The 15,089-nt window shown below is 41.5% G+C and overlaps 1 protein-coding gene and 1 long non-coding RNA gene across 5 annotated transcripts in view; one reads left to right on the plus strand and one right to left on the minus strand.

The window, feature by feature from the left end:
• The window catches only part of AGR3 (anterior gradient 3, protein disulphide isomerase family member), a 39,173-nt gene extending 24,411 nt beyond the window's left edge, over positions 1-14,762 (plus strand). Inside the window, exons 1-8 of one of the 3 annotated variants that reach the window (XM_081164993.1) lie at positions 3,763-3,873; positions 5,999-6,134; positions 6,902-6,965; positions 8,464-8,516; positions 9,451-9,527; positions 9,638-9,701; positions 11,228-11,311; positions 13,189-14,762. In XM_081164993.1, coding sequence (XP_081021119.1) covers positions 6,032-6,134; positions 6,902-6,965; positions 8,464-8,516; positions 9,451-9,527; positions 9,638-9,701; positions 11,228-11,311; positions 13,189-13,238 — 495 coding nt within the window. In that variant the 5' untranslated portion in view covers positions 3,763-3,873; positions 5,999-6,031 and the 3' untranslated portion in view covers positions 13,239-14,762. Of the gene's footprint in view, positions 1-3,762; positions 3,874-5,998; positions 6,135-6,901; positions 6,966-8,463; positions 8,517-8,925; positions 9,160-9,450; positions 9,528-9,637; positions 9,702-11,227; positions 11,312-13,188 lie in introns of those variants that run through there. The other 2 variants (XM_081164992.1, XM_081164994.1) reach the window with 2 other exon arrangements.
• Positions 316-8,917, minus strand: LOC308570299. Of its 2 annotated transcripts, XR_014001095.1 has the most exons (3): positions 8,824-8,917; positions 8,489-8,620; positions 316-431 (listed from the first exon to the last, which is right to left on the minus strand). It is a non-coding gene; the product is annotated as an uncharacterized lncRNA (long non-coding RNA). The 2 variants fall into 2 exon arrangements; XR_014001096.1 differs by lacking the exon at positions 316-431 and having other exon boundaries at positions 7,918-8,620.
• Positions 14,763-15,089: the final 327 nt, after the last annotated feature.

Here is a 15,089-nt window from a genome sequence, read left to right on the forward strand (position 1 = left end):
CAAGGACTGAAAACTGCAGCATTACATTTGAAACCTCCCTTTGGTCTGATAGGGAACCACTAATGAACACTCTTGAGTATTTTCCAACCAGCTATGAATCCATGCGATGCTCATCTAGCCCACACTGAATCTGTTCTGCCTACCAAAATATAATGGGGAACTTTGTCAAATCTTTTGCTTGAATCCAACTTTTAAAGCAACATGTATGATCAGCCTTATGGTTCAACCAGAGCATAAATAGCAGAATCTTTCTTGGACTGGCTTCTGATGTTAATGGTATGAGCAAATACAGGAAACATCAGTGGGCTTCCTTTCCTGTGTTCATGCTAGATGGTTAAAATAATAATAATCAGAAAATATTTCCTTGCAGTCCAGAACTCTCAAACTTGATTTAACTCTTCTGAGTACCCAACAAGTCCATTTCCTCCAAGCTGCATTTAAATGATTATTAAAACAATGACTCAAACAGTGCCATTTTAAAAAATGCACAATAAGAATATTTGCAATCATTTTTTTTGCAGCTCTCTGTAAGCACTTGTTGGAATTATTTCAATATTTGCATGGCACTTTTGTCCCAGCAGATGGCGCTTGCAGCATAAATAATGAATTCATCTACCTTCACTGCCCCGCATTCAAGCTAAACAATAAAATAATTTAATCTTTCCATAGTTGTTCAGGAAAGTTATCTAGTTTAGCAGTGTGGAAGAGACGCTTTATTCTAAATACTCCCAACAGTTGCAGTCAGAGATGGAAAGACTAGCACAACAACATTGGCTCTAAAAAGGCTACTTCTTCAATAAAGGGACTCATAGCAAAATATTGGGATCTCTGCAGTGGTTAACATAGATAAAATGCATTTCAACTTCTTCAGACTGGGAAGGTGGTGGCAAGATGGGGTCCTCATGTGTGGGGTTGTCTGGGGCCAGTGCTGCAGGAAATTGCCTCCCCTACGCAATCACCTTCTCACAGTCCATGGTATCATCTCTCTAATATGGACAATCAGCTATTCAATCTTAAATTCTATGGGTTGTGCTCTAAGAACTGCAAGAGGAAATATTTATGCAGGAGTTCATGCAGTGTTAAGATGCACCAGATTCTATTATTCATCTTGATTGTATATCTGCCTGAAAGAACCCATTTAATGAGCTCTTTTGATCCTGATGTCAAGACTGAGCTATGGGCTGACTGAAGGGAGGCAGGAGCAAAGCGTCAGGAGCTCTGAGGCCAGCAAATACTGGACAGAAGAATGCATCAAGAGGGCATTCTGAACCAGCTGCCCATCCACTGCTAAGCCAAGTTCAAGGTCCTCATACTCATTTTCAAAGCCCTGAACAATGTGGGTCCAGGGTACCTTAGGATCACCTAAGCCCTTACATATAAGATCAGTCACTAAGATAATCTGGAGCAGCATGATTTGTTGTCTCCAGTGTTGGCGAGTCCCATCTTGTCAACAAGAAACCTTCCTATTAGCCGCATTGGTCCAGTCCTATGGAATGCTCTGCTAATACAGATTCAGTGAGTGCCTTTTGTTTCAACCTTTAAACACCTGCTGAAAACTTTCCTGTGCCACCAGGTTTATGCAGGCAATTAAGAAATGATGATTAGTTGATGGGCTTTGATTTTTAATTTTTATGTGCTTTTAGTATATATAATTTTGGAAACCACTCTGGTTTTTTAAAAGATGATACAGCAGTATATAAATATTTCATAAATAAAAAAAATAGATGATGAATCAGAAGGGAGGCGTAAACCAGAAGTCAGAACTGTAGAATCAGAATTGTAGAGTTGGAAGGGACCCCAAGGGACATCTAGTCTAACCAGCTGCAATGCAGGAATCTCAACTAATTCATCCAGGACAGATGGCCACCCAACCGTTGCTTAAAAACCGCCAAGAAAGTAGAGTCCACAGCCTCCTGAGGGAGGCCATTCCACTGTCAAACAGCTCTTACTGTCAGAAAGCTTTTCCTGACGTTCAGTTGGGATCTCCTTTCTTGTAACTTGTAGCCATTGGTTCGTGTCCTACCCTCCAGAGCAGGAGAATACAAGCTTGCTCCCCCTTCCATGTGACAGCCCTTGGCTACAGGGTTACAGCCCATGTGACAGGCCTTCTCTGCAGTGGCTCCCCATCTGTGGAATCCTCTCCCCAGGGAAGTTCGCCTGGTGCCTTCATTACACACCTTTAGGGGCCAGGCAAAAAAGTTCCCTTTTAACCAGGCCTTTGATTGATCCAATTTGCATCCTATGCCCTTTTCAAATGTGTTTTTTTTGTGGCGTGGGGTGTTATTGGTTTGCTGTTTTAATTTTTATTAGGTATTTTGTGGTTTTATATCTTGATTTTATTCTGTGAACCGCCCTGAGACCCCCAAGAATAGGGCGGTATAGAAATAATAAATAATAATAATAATAATAATAATAATAATAATAATAATAATAATGGAAGGTGGCTATCATATCATATGGAAGAGAACATTCTTTTGCTCTCCTTCAGCAGTTATCAAACACACATGCTTAATTTTATTATATTTACTGTACTCAATGGAATCAACCATTACTTTAGGTTGTTTATATTTATGAGTTTGCAAGATGAGAAGGGCTCTTTAGGGCATCTCTGTTTAGGGAAGTTTTTAATGTTTAACAGACTATTGTATTTTAATATTTTGTTGGAAGCCGCCCAGAGTGACTGAGGAAACCCAGCCAGATAGGTGGGGTATAAATAATAAATTATTATTATTATTATTATTATTATTATTATTATTATTATTATTACTACTACTACTACTACTACTACTACTACTACTACTACTACTACTACTACTATTATTATTTCAGTCTCCTCTTTCCAGGCTAAACATACCTGGAATGTTTAGCTCTTTCAACTGCTCCTCATAAGGTTCGGTTACCAGCAATAACTAACTACACGTCAGTGCTCAGGAACAGAAGAATTCACAATGGTCAGTTGGAACAGAAAGGCTTCTTATACTCTTTCCTGTCTAGGAAGAGCGAATAGGCAGCCTAGGTAGGCGGAGTCAGTCTACTTCTGTGGCAAAGCTGGCACCTGTAATTCAAAGGTTCACCACCTGGGAGAGCTGCCCACATATCCAGGATTTCCTGACACCTAATCGGTGTCCCAATTGTCAGTGTATTCCAAGCAACAAAAAGGGGCAAAGATAACATAGGTGTGTAACCAAAGTAAACAACTCTCTGCTGAAAGCACAATGAAGTCAGCAGAACTGCATTAGAAAACACATTTAAAACTCTCGTCCTCCTTACTCATCCATAAACTCAATCATTATTCTGTGAAAGGTGAGGACTTTGGGTCCCGCCCCCCTTCTCGGTTAAACTTTTCTCTTTTTTTTACCTTGATTTCTTAATTACATTTTTTCTGCACAAAGGCTAACTGTTGTATCTTCCTATTAGTTTCATCCCTAATCTCAGAGTCCTAGTGAACTCAGCCATTCATTGGAAACAATAGGACCTCCAGTTCCAACTTTCATTGCTGGTTTCTTATTTCACTGAACTGGAGCCAGGCTGTAGCCATTTGGGAGGAAAAGCCACAGATGCACACAAAAACGCTACTTTTCCTCCGTTCCAATGCAATGACACCTGATACAAGCAAAGATGGGGAGAGAAATCTGAGCATTCAATATGCCAGGATGAGAACTTGCAGAGAAGTTTAGGGAAAGGAAGGAGGGAGGGAGGGAGAGATGGGCCAGGGCCAGGCATTGCTATCCCTTTTTCAAGGAACTATACTGCTGTAAAATCTGGATGAAGGGACCAGGCAGGTCAGCTCTTCTCAGATCTATAAATCACACCCACTTTAAAACATTTGCTTCCTTGGCAAGGAACTTTCGCCAGCGCAACTGATCAGCTCCGGTGAGCAAAATCCAGAGTTTTTAACATCTTTTAATTGCAAATTTACCTTAAACAAAAGAAGCAAATAAACCAGGGCAGGAAAAAGTTACACACGGTCTACCCATTTTCTGTGAAATATTCACTAAGGGGCATCTCTTGGATGCAATACCTGTATTTGAAGTAGATTTCATAGCGTTGTAAAAACTTGCTGACTTGCTGGATTTTGTTTATCTAGGGTGGGGTCAAAGGTTTCCAATAGCAGCAGTTATGACTTGTATTAAGGAAGAGGGCAGGAGATTTTCCCAATGGGAAAAATGTTTCATTTTAGAAAGAAAATTATATTTTAATGCCAGGGTAAAGTTTAGCGGCTAGTGATTTGTGTGTCTTTGAAGAATCTTGTCTGCCATGGTTGGCGCAAACTTTGTCTTTGCAAATCGGAAATGGTTTCTCAACAATATCTTATTAATTTCTTTAATTAATATGATATTAATAAGAAATTTCTTTCTTATTTAAACAGGTGTGCTTAGTGCTTGCTGTTACTAACCTCTGCATCTGACAGCGATAATATTGATTGTTTAAGGTCTCCTTTTATCTGTAATAATTTACCATGTAGAGAATTGGGAGCTAACCTTTTTGTCCCCAGGAGAGATTTCTTGGCTGAGAACAAATGGAGGAAAAGCCATTCCATACAACTGATGTCAAAGGCGCAATCCTATGCATGTCTACTCAGAAGTATGTCCAATTAAGCTCAATAGAACTTACTCCCAATTAAGAGTGTATAGGATTATAGCTTAATGCTGCAATCCTATGCCAATTTGTCTGGCAGTAAATGCCTTGGAGACTTACTTCAGAGTAAATATGTATAAATTGCATCGGTTCTCTTAAATGAAGTCTTTTACTGTGAAGGTAAAATACTTATACCGAAAATCCTAACTTGTCTACAAAAGCAAATACTTTTACAATTTCAGAATTTCTGGAGAATGAAGAGGCCACAGCACAATCTTGTGACAACTTCTCAGTAGACATTTACGACTACGATCTGTTGTGACCCTTTCAAAGTGCATTTGAGAGAATTTGCCAATATTAGCAGAATTCAGGTTGCAATTTTAGGTCCACCTTTCCCTGGGTAAGCCCCACTGAACTCAAGGGAGACCAACTTCTGAGATTACAAGATTGTGCCGGGACCAGCCATGTTTACAAATGGCCCATTTTGTCCGGGTCTTGTTAAAAAAGAAAAGAACGAACAGCGGAGATTAGTTGCTCAATGAAATTTGCAATTGTTTCTTTACGGAACCATGAAATGGGCTGGTGCAATGAAAGGAAACATTCTTTTGAATATTCAACAAGAAAGTCAACCAAGTTCCTATGGGTTTATTAATTATGTTGTTGTTGTTGTTGTTGTTGTTGTTGTTGTTGTTGTTGTTGTTGTTGTTGTTGTTGTTGTTAATTATTATTAATATTGCCTAGTATTGGGCAAGCCTAGCATTTGAATTTCTGGTTAGATGTGGGAGAAAAATGAATTCAAATCACAGCTATCGTCAGAAGCTTTGAGGCATTTTTGGTGCCTAGCATCATAGAATTGTGGAGTTGGAGGGGACCACGAGGGTCATCTAGTCCAACCCTCTACAATGCAAGAATCTTTTGGCCCAACATGGGGCTCGAACCCACAACCCTGAGATTAAGAGTCTCACATTCTACTGACTGAGCCAAACTGAGCCATTTCAGTTCTGTTAAACATTTCATGTTCCATAAAACAAGAGTGAGGGGGTTGCATTAAATTACTACTTTTTTAAAATGCAAAATTACCCTTCGAAAATTCAAACGTTTCCCTATAAAATGAGATTTTTGAATATCAGACAAGTATACATTTCCTGGTCACCATCTGCTCATAAGAGTCAGAGGGATTGTTCTTAGTGATATTGTGCTAATGGGCAAAAATAAAAATGAACCTGAAATCACTATTAATCATTCAGCTTAATCTGCCTGTCTTTTTTCATTAATACGTGGGTTTGGTTTCAGTAGTTTGTTAAAGGAAATTCGTATCTCTTTCTTAGAATAAAAAAAGTATCTTATCAGAACACATACAAGCACAGCTTCTCAGGAAGATACCAGGTTAAAACATTGACTTTCTCTTCCATTTATCAAGGTCTATCTTGAAGAGGGTTGAAAGAAGACAAAGATGCACTCAGCGCTGGGCTTATCTTTCATGCTAATTGCTGTTTCCTCCAATTTTGCAATGGCAATCAAAAAGGAAAAAAGAGTTCCCCAGACACTCTCCAGAGGTACTGTAGTGTCACTCTGTTCTTTGGATCCCTGCACGATCCGATTACTTTTTAGAGTTCATCCAAAACAATTAGGTGTTTAACGAGGTATGGAAATTTTTAAAGATAAAGAAATTATTATTATTTAAATAACCACTGGATCAGGAAGGTGGTTTGAAAGATGAACATCATTGCTTGCTGGTTCTAGCCTGAAAGTATCACTTCATCCAGACTCTAACCTAATTAATTAAATAATAATAATAATAATAATAATAATAATAATAATAATAATAATTTATTACTCATACCCCACCCATCTGGCTGGGTTTCCCCAGCCACTCTGGGCGGCTCCCAGCAGAATATTAAAAACATGATAAAACATCAAACATTAAAAACTTCCCAAAACAGGGCTCACTTCAGATGTTTTCTAAAAGTCAGGTAGTTGTTTATTTCCTTGACATCTGGTGGGAGGGCATTCCACAGGGTGGGCGCCACCACCGAGAAGGCCCTAGAAGAATGTGGCTTCTCCTTGAATATGGTGATGGGTTGGTTTTTCAAATGGTGTGAAAACACTGTCCCACATGCTCTCACCTTAATATATGTGCCAAAAATGTCATGAGAAAAGTGGTGCCTAATAACAGACAGGATAACATACAAACTACTGGTCAGCCTCTATAAAAAGACGGAAAGGGTGGACATTTGCAATTTTCACTGTTGGCTTAGATTACTTTGAAAAATATATTGGATGATTGAATGGACAGTGATCCACCTTGAATCTGTTGTTCCAGGATGGGGAGATGATATAACTTGGGTACAAACTTATGAAGAAGGGCTCTACCAGGCAAAACAAAGGTAAGATTCCATCCCTGAAGCTGCTTGGGAGAAGGAAGTTTGCTCTAACAAAATATCCCTTCCAGGCTGACAGTGTAAGAACTATGCATATGCAGTAGTATCTCGGGTTAAGTACTTAATTCGTTCTGGAGGTCTGTTCTTAACCTGAAACTGTTCTTAACCTGAAGCACGACTTTAGCTAATGGGGCCTCCTGCTGCCACTGTGCCGTCAGAGCACAATTTCTGTTCTCATCCTGAAGCAAAGTTCTTAACCCGAGGTACTATTTCTGGGTTAGCGGAGTCTGTAACCTGAAGCATCTGTAACCCGATGCACCACTGTATCTCCGACAACTCAAGGATGGGGAAGCAGTTTCCATTCACTGGAAGCTGATTCTCCCTCCCAGTGCTGCACTTTGAAGCAGCCGCATGCTGCTCCTTTCAATTTCCAAAAGCAGCAGCAAGGGAAAACTTGCTCCGTGTGGCTCCTTCCCATTTCCATCAGGGGTGGAAAGGAGCAGCGTGGGGAGACTTGCAAAGCTTAGGGCTGACAACACCCTTTGAGCTGTGCTTACCAAGCTTGGGAACCCCGCACAAGGGATTTTGGCAGGTGGGTGGGATAATCCACCTGTCAACCTTTCGGCATCATGATGACATCGTGTGAATGACAGATGGGTTGCCCCGCCCATGTTTCAAAGTTGGCCCATGGGGTGGGGTCACAGTCAAAAAGTCTCCCCACCCTTGCTGTTAGGTGTGGTGCCATGAGTAGAATTCCCCCCACTGATCTAATGGATCTTGCAGGTTGATAGAAGAGTAAGTAATATTTCACATAATTCATTTCCAAATTGTTATGGGCTTTATGTATGAGGTAGGAGTCTTGAGATGAAATATGGAAGAAGGTATTGTTGGCTATTTGCAGATTAGTTGCGCTGCAGAGAGCTTGCTGGGGAGACCACACATTACAAGGAACGCAAAATAACTTTAGCTAGGTTTTAATAACAATAACAAAAACTCCTTTACATTAAATATATCAATAAGCATGACCCATCCACCAGGGTACTGAGAGAGCTAGGTGCTGCTCTTTATATACTATACCCAATTGCTGACACAGCTTAATTAACACAACTTAGCAGCACCTGCTATACTGTTTCACAGCTGTAAAACTAGGTCATGTTATTTGCTCTGGCCCTTAAAGACATACACATCTTGTGGAACAATAATGAACCTTCAAATTTAAAGAGACAATTCAACAGGTATCAGACATTCAAATATGGCTCTTATAGTTGCTCTGAAGGTTTCGTGTTTCACCCGCGCCTGTCAGGAAGGGAAATCCTACAATGGGGTAAACAAACCTAGACTGCTTACTTTTCTTGTCCGTTTGCAGAGGATTTCTCTGAGCCTGTTCAATGTACTTTGTAATTGTTACTTAATTCATTGCCACACCATTTGCCCATCATCCCATTTATGATAGAAAAATGTATCTGCATTTAACCTAATATGTTTTTCTCTCTCCTTGGAAAAGTAATAAGCCACTGATGGTCATTCACCATTTGGAAGATTGTCCGTATTGTCAAGGTAAATCAAGCATGTTTGATTTGAAGTGACAATTTCTTGCATCTCTCTGCAAACATAAATGATTCTACTGTGTGCTGCACTTCAGTTGGCTGCTTGCATATTCCCTGCAAAAAGGAAACAGGATACGCATTTGACTCTAATTAAGGTTACCAGATTTTTTTCAATGAATCCGAGGACACTTTTCAACTTCAGTAGGAATGATAGGATTTTGTATGGGGACTGATTTGTAAATCCGGGGACTGTCCCCGGGAAACAGGGACATCTGGTAACCTTACGCTAATTCAAATAGAAATACAATGTCTCTTACCTTGGTGGGAAAGACTTTGACTGGGGTGCCTGTTCTGTCTTCTGTTGTGAAGAGGAAGACGGGGTCATGGAAGATATGACCACAATGGATGGTTCTATTTTGTATTGTTCTATGTCGTAGTCTCGTTGTAGAACAACAGCATGCAGAGTTCAGTGGAGCTGGGAGGCCAGCCAACCAGAAGAGTCTCTGAGGTGTACTTGCCTGGAGGTCAGGCAAGTCAGCATCCAAAGTCAGGTCCAGTCTTAGGATTGGGCAAACAGCAATCTATGTGGTCAGATGGTCCAGGGGTCAGGGAATCTGATGATCATGGGGTCAAGACAAGCAGGAAACAGCAAGGTAGGGCCAGGAGCTACAAGAGTTGTCGCCAGCATCTGACTGCTGCTGGAATCTCTGCTTGAGAAGGCTGAAGCCAACTGGTTCTCATCAGTGCCTTCTTCTCCTCTGTGTCCTTGAAGGCTGATCAGCTGCAGGTGGAGTGACTCTGCCTTCTCCCCCTTCAGGCTGCTGTTCTCCAGGTGAAGCTGACTCCTGGCCCACAACACTCTAATAAAGAGGAATGCTTGCCTACTCTCTTGGCATTTGTTGTATTTTGCACTTGGAATGACGAACTTCCTTTGCTTTCTCCAGCACTGAAGAAGGTTTTTGTGGACAATCAAGAAATTCAAGAGATGTGCCAGAACAACTTCATCATGCTCAATCTGATGGTGCGCACATGTAATGCACAGATTAAATTTATTGTTTGTAGTTATAATGCTTAATTTCGTGCTAAAGGTTAAGATGGTGTGCATTCTTTTTTTTTCTTTTTTCCTGCCAGCATGAAACAACAGACAAGAACATGTCACCTGATGGACAATATGTGCCTCGAATCATGTTTGTAGGTATGTGTTGGATGTGACTATGACTCTAAAATGGAACCTCATCTCAATGAAGCATGAGGATTTCCAGCATCTGGTTGACACTGCAGGAGAGTCCAGGGGTGGTGAAGGGAAGGTGAAAGTTGCCTGCTCCTAACAGTAATGTAAACTTAAAATAAATACATGCCTAACATTGCAGCAGCAGATCTCTACAAAACATTGCAAAGGTGGTCAACTACAGAATGCACATTTAACACAACAAAGTTAACAAAAAAAAAAGATTATCTGAAAGATTTCAAAAGAAAACATAACTAAAGGGATACAAAATACTCATCTAAAAGAGTATTAATTAAGCATAATTAACAAGAGAATACAGTAGTATCATAAGCATGGTACATATCTGCTGCTGTTGCTGCCAATCTTGCCAATGGTGGTTTGTTTAACAACAACAACAATTATTTTTTTATACCCTGTCCATCTGACTGGGTTTCCCCAGCCACTCTGGGTGGCTCCTAACAGAATATTAATAATAATAATTTAAAAAGTGATAAAACATCAAACATTAAAAACTTCCCTAAACAGGGCTGCCTTCAGAAGTCTTCTAAAAGTCAGATAGCTATTTATTTCTTTGACATCTCATGGGAGGGCATTCCACAGGGCAGGCACCACTACCGAGAAGGCCCTCTGCAATGAACAGGGTAGTGATACAATGACTACTGCAATCAACACAAGATAATATCACCAAGGCAACTATCTGTAAACAAACACTAAACATTCATAAAAACGGCAAAGGTAGTTTCTTTCCCAAACAAGTTTTATCTTAAACAATAGCAAACACAGTAAATAAAGAGTCCACTTGTGATATACCGGTGGTTCAGTGCTCAGATGTTGTTCCGGTAATCCAATGTTTCATCACTAAAGAACTTAGTCATCAAGCTTTGTAGTAAATAATATACAAGAGAAGACAGTATGTAAATGACTTAAAGCAGGGGTGTATCTGTCCCCATCTGCATGTTGCCATTGGGAGGAGCATAGAAAGAAGACAATGTCCTTCAATTTGTTAAACCTCCTGGTGGTTTGGGGCAGGTGGCAGCTGTGGAAGCTAAGGCTTGATGACCTGGGTCTTCAACTAAGAGACAGCCCAGATAGATTCCTACCCACATCCCAACCATCCATTACTGTTGTGCAATGGGTTGGTTCACACTTAATGCTAAACTATTGTTTGGTGTTATAGGAACAAGTTCTTACACACATGCTCTCTCATCCCTCTGCTTCTGTCTCCTTTGAGTGCCGTACTAATTAATTAGTAATATCCAGGTGTTCAGAAAGCCATAGTTTGCCATCACATCCAAACCAGCAAACTATGGTTTGTCCTTGCCCTGAGAACCATAACCGGAATCAGACTCTAGACTGAGCCATATTAAAATTAATTTCATTACAGACAACTGAGTAACATCCCTCAAAAATCTTAATTCCTACCTCTTAGCATGAAATAAGAGTAAGATGCTGTTATATCCCTAATGACTACGATATTTTGTTTGCTTTTCCAGATCCTTCTCTCACGGTAAGGGCTGATATCACTGGAAGATACTCCAATCGACTCTATACTTATGAGCCTCAAGACCTGCCAGTCTGTGAGTTGATTCCTCAAAACAAGCTTATGTTTGTGCTGCCCATACAGGGAGTGCTCAGGTGAACCCCTCCAGGAGATTACAAAACACCCAGAGTGAAAAGCAGGTCTGCACTTTCTGCATACTGCTGTGCCAAAAATTTACCTCCTGCATTATTATTATTATTTAAAAATCTCTTTTAATTAATGAGAAAAGAAATGGCTTTCAAAAATTATCAAAGTGGAAAGAAAATGTTACAGAAACTCTCACAGGTTGGGTGCAGGTTTTTTTGTCTTGCTTGCCTTACTTTTGAAGAAACCAAGGGGTGTTTATGCATGAAATATACTCAGAGTCGAGAGTGGATTTCATGCTCTTTATTCAGCTCATAGTGGTGAGGAGGAATGGAAGTTCTCCCAGAATGTCTGCTTTATATACATTATTTACACAATGGGCCCCACATTATTGGCTAATTCCAGGATTTTCCTGTAGGCCAATCAGGTTGCGGATTCACTTCCACCTTGAGCTGGATTGGGTGGCTCCTGTGGACCAATCAGACTGCTGCATTCTGGATCCTATTGTTCCAGGACCAATCAGACTGCTGCATTCTGAATCCTATTGTTGTAGGACCAACAATGAGGTTCCTTTTTTCACCTTACATATCATCCCAGCAGTGGTCTGCATTCTGCAGCCTTCCTGGACATGTGCATTTCCATTAAAGCAAGAAATTCTAGAATTTTGAGGACAGCTGACAGCACAGCACTAATGCCTGTATGCTTTACTGGCCCCATGCCCTGATGTCTGCATGTTTAGTGCAGCATCCAAAGGGGAGCTTTCATATACTTACACGCACAGGTTGCTGTTTCAGATGTTCTGAGCATATGGACATTGGCCAGGGGAGCAGTGCACTGCTATCCTTGTGTTTGTGGCATATATATACAGTAGAACCTCTACTTATGACCGCCTCTACTTGGGCCCAATCCAAGCTGCAACCACGGCAAACCTGGAAGTAAATGCTGGGTTTGCAGCGATTCCCGCATGTGCAGAAGCGGCTTCTGGCATTTGCGCACGCGCAGAAGAGGCTGACACTGTCTGCACATGCTCAGAAGCGTGCTGCCGCTGAATGCACCTGTGCACAATGGCGCTTCTACCAGCGACCCGGATCGACTTGCAGATGGACCTCCGGAACTGATTACGTCCGTAAGTAGAGGTTCCACTGTATATACATTCGAACTGCTAGGTTGGCAGAAGCTGGGACAGAGCAACGGGAGCTCACCCCGTCCAGCAGATTCAAACCGCTGACCTTCTGATCAGAGAGAGAGGTTTTTTTCAAGAAAAATAGGCGCCCGTATGCACCATGCCTCCACCTTCCCCTCTGCCTCCATCTCTTGTCCCCTCCACCCACTCAATCCCTCCCCCTGCACCTTTGCCACCGCCACTTCCCGCAGCTACAGGTATGGCCTCTCGGAGCCACACAGTTGCTGAAGAGCCGTCCAAGGAAAGCTCCTGACAATTGTGAAAAGGTCGCACCACCATTTTACTATTGTGTGTCAGCCAAGATCCAGATATGGGGAGCCAAGCACATATCTCCCCTTCCCCGCACTGGCCCCTTCTGCTGCCTTCATACTTATATAGAGCTGGGGACAGGGAGAACAAACAGAGGTCTGTTGGGCCCAGGCAGAGATTAATTGGTATGTGGCTGTATTGCACCTGCACTTGACTGGATGGAGCTCAAAGCATTTCTGGGTTCTTTTGTTTTGCTCTGCATGTGCAAGAAGATCCCAGCTGTTGCTTCCAAAGGTCAGTGGGGTGGGGAAAACAGCAGGATTTTTGGTAGTTTCTTTTCTCTATTTTTAACCATGATCATCATTCACGTCACTATCTTTTTCTCTCCTTTTTTTCAGTAATAGAGAACATGAAGAAAGCATTGCGTCTTGTTCAGACTGAGCTATAAGTGCAGCAGTGAGATCATCACACCCCAGGGAAGCAATGTGAATCAAGAAGTGTCTGTCTGGACTATCTCTCTTTTCCCTCTCTGGAATTTTATTCCCAACCTGCCGTTATCCCATTCCAGGCCTATCCTGCCTCTTCCAAGGGTGGTAGTAGTAGTAGAAGTAGGCCCCATCTTCAGTATCATGCCACTTTAAATAGTCATGGCTTCCCCCAAAGAATCCTGGGAAATGTAGTCTGTTAAGGGTGCTGTGAGTTGCTATTCCCCCTACAAAGCTATAGTTCTCAGAGTGGCTTAACAGTCTATCCCTCTTTCCACAGAATTCTAGGAATCGTAGCTCTCTGAGGGGGATAGGTGGCCTCCTAACAAATCCCAGCAACTTTAATCAACTACAGTTCCCAGGATTCTTTGCGGGAAGCCACGACTGTTCTAAGGGGCATGATGATGCTTTCAAAGTATGGAGCAGTTGTGGCCATGGATGCTGTATCAAACCTCAGTTAGTGAGAATGAAGGCACAGTTTTACCTCAGGATCCTTCCCTTCCTGGAACTTCATATCACAATACCCCCCCTCCCACAGAGTCTCATTCCACAGCTTGAGAATCTGCAGTTGGAGGAAAGCATACATAGCAATACTTATATTTGTGAAAATAAGATACAAAGTATGCTAGGATGGGGGAAACTGCTTTGCAGAAATGTGTATAGTAGGGGAAATTATGCACAAGCATGCATCTGTTAGGATCAATTAGCATGAAAATGCTGGTGAATTTTATATACGTGGAAATGTGGAGAACTGAATTTAAGATTACAGAAGATCTGAGAAATGGAAATTGACAGATTCACCCATCCTGAAAGCCACTAGCTGGCAATTTCATATAATGCCCATGCAAACATATTAACATAAATGTATGGCTATACACTGGAAGCTCCCATAGTTTTCAACCTAGGGTGTAAAATGCTCTGTTTCAGTGCATCCCAACCATACAAGATGCACAGATGAGCATCAGTCCATGCTGGATTAATAGAAACTAGTGCAAACCAGTGCAGGTTCTGCAATCTAAATAGCTAGGAGCTGCTTCTAGCAAAGGCGTGCTGGAGATGAAAAGGTATTTCTCTTTTCCAGTGATGCTTCTTGTATTCATGGTTACCTAGATGAGAATCTCCTGCTGCATTTCTTATGTCCATTAATTTACAGTAGTTAGCTCCCAGTCTTTATAATGCTGTGTAGAAATAGGCTTTTGTGCAGAGTTATCTTGAAGATTTCATTGCAATCTGCATTTGCTAAGATAGTGTGAATGAGCGAAAGATCAATTTCTTACAACACAGTCCTAGGAAAGTTTATTCAAAAATCATTTCCACTGATTTCAGTGGGATTGTCTTCTTAAAAGGTGGCTTAAGAGCACAGCCTTAGTTGTTCTGCAAAGGAATTGGTTGTGTTATCTGCACAAATTACTCAAATTATTTGAATTTTGTATGGGGAACCCCCCCCCCCCAAAATAAAATAATAAACTGCTGACGAATCCTTCAGACCTCTCTTTGGTGTTGTCAGTTTGTTTTATGATTTCTGCCTCTCGTTTCCAACTATAGTTCAAAGCACCTTTCATCAAATCTGAAACTGCAAAGCTTGGGGGTGTGGCAGGCAAGGGAGGGGGCACTGGGCAGGCTGTGACCCACCTGAAAGTGACCAAAGGCTGTTTGAGAAACACTGGCACAGAGGATGTGCAGTCCCCATCAGTGCCACAGGTGGGCACTGTACTCACATGGAGGTTTCTCCAAGCAGAAATCACTGAGCCACTGTCGGAAAGAAACAACCTCTCTGCTCCAGACCTTTTAAGCACAACTATTCTACTTGTTAA

The sequence above is a fragment of the Podarcis bocagei genome (assembly GCF_964188305.1).
Source record: "Podarcis bocagei genome assembly, chromosome: 12".
NCBI lineage: Eukaryota > Metazoa > Chordata > Lepidosauria > Squamata > Lacertidae > Podarcis > Podarcis bocagei.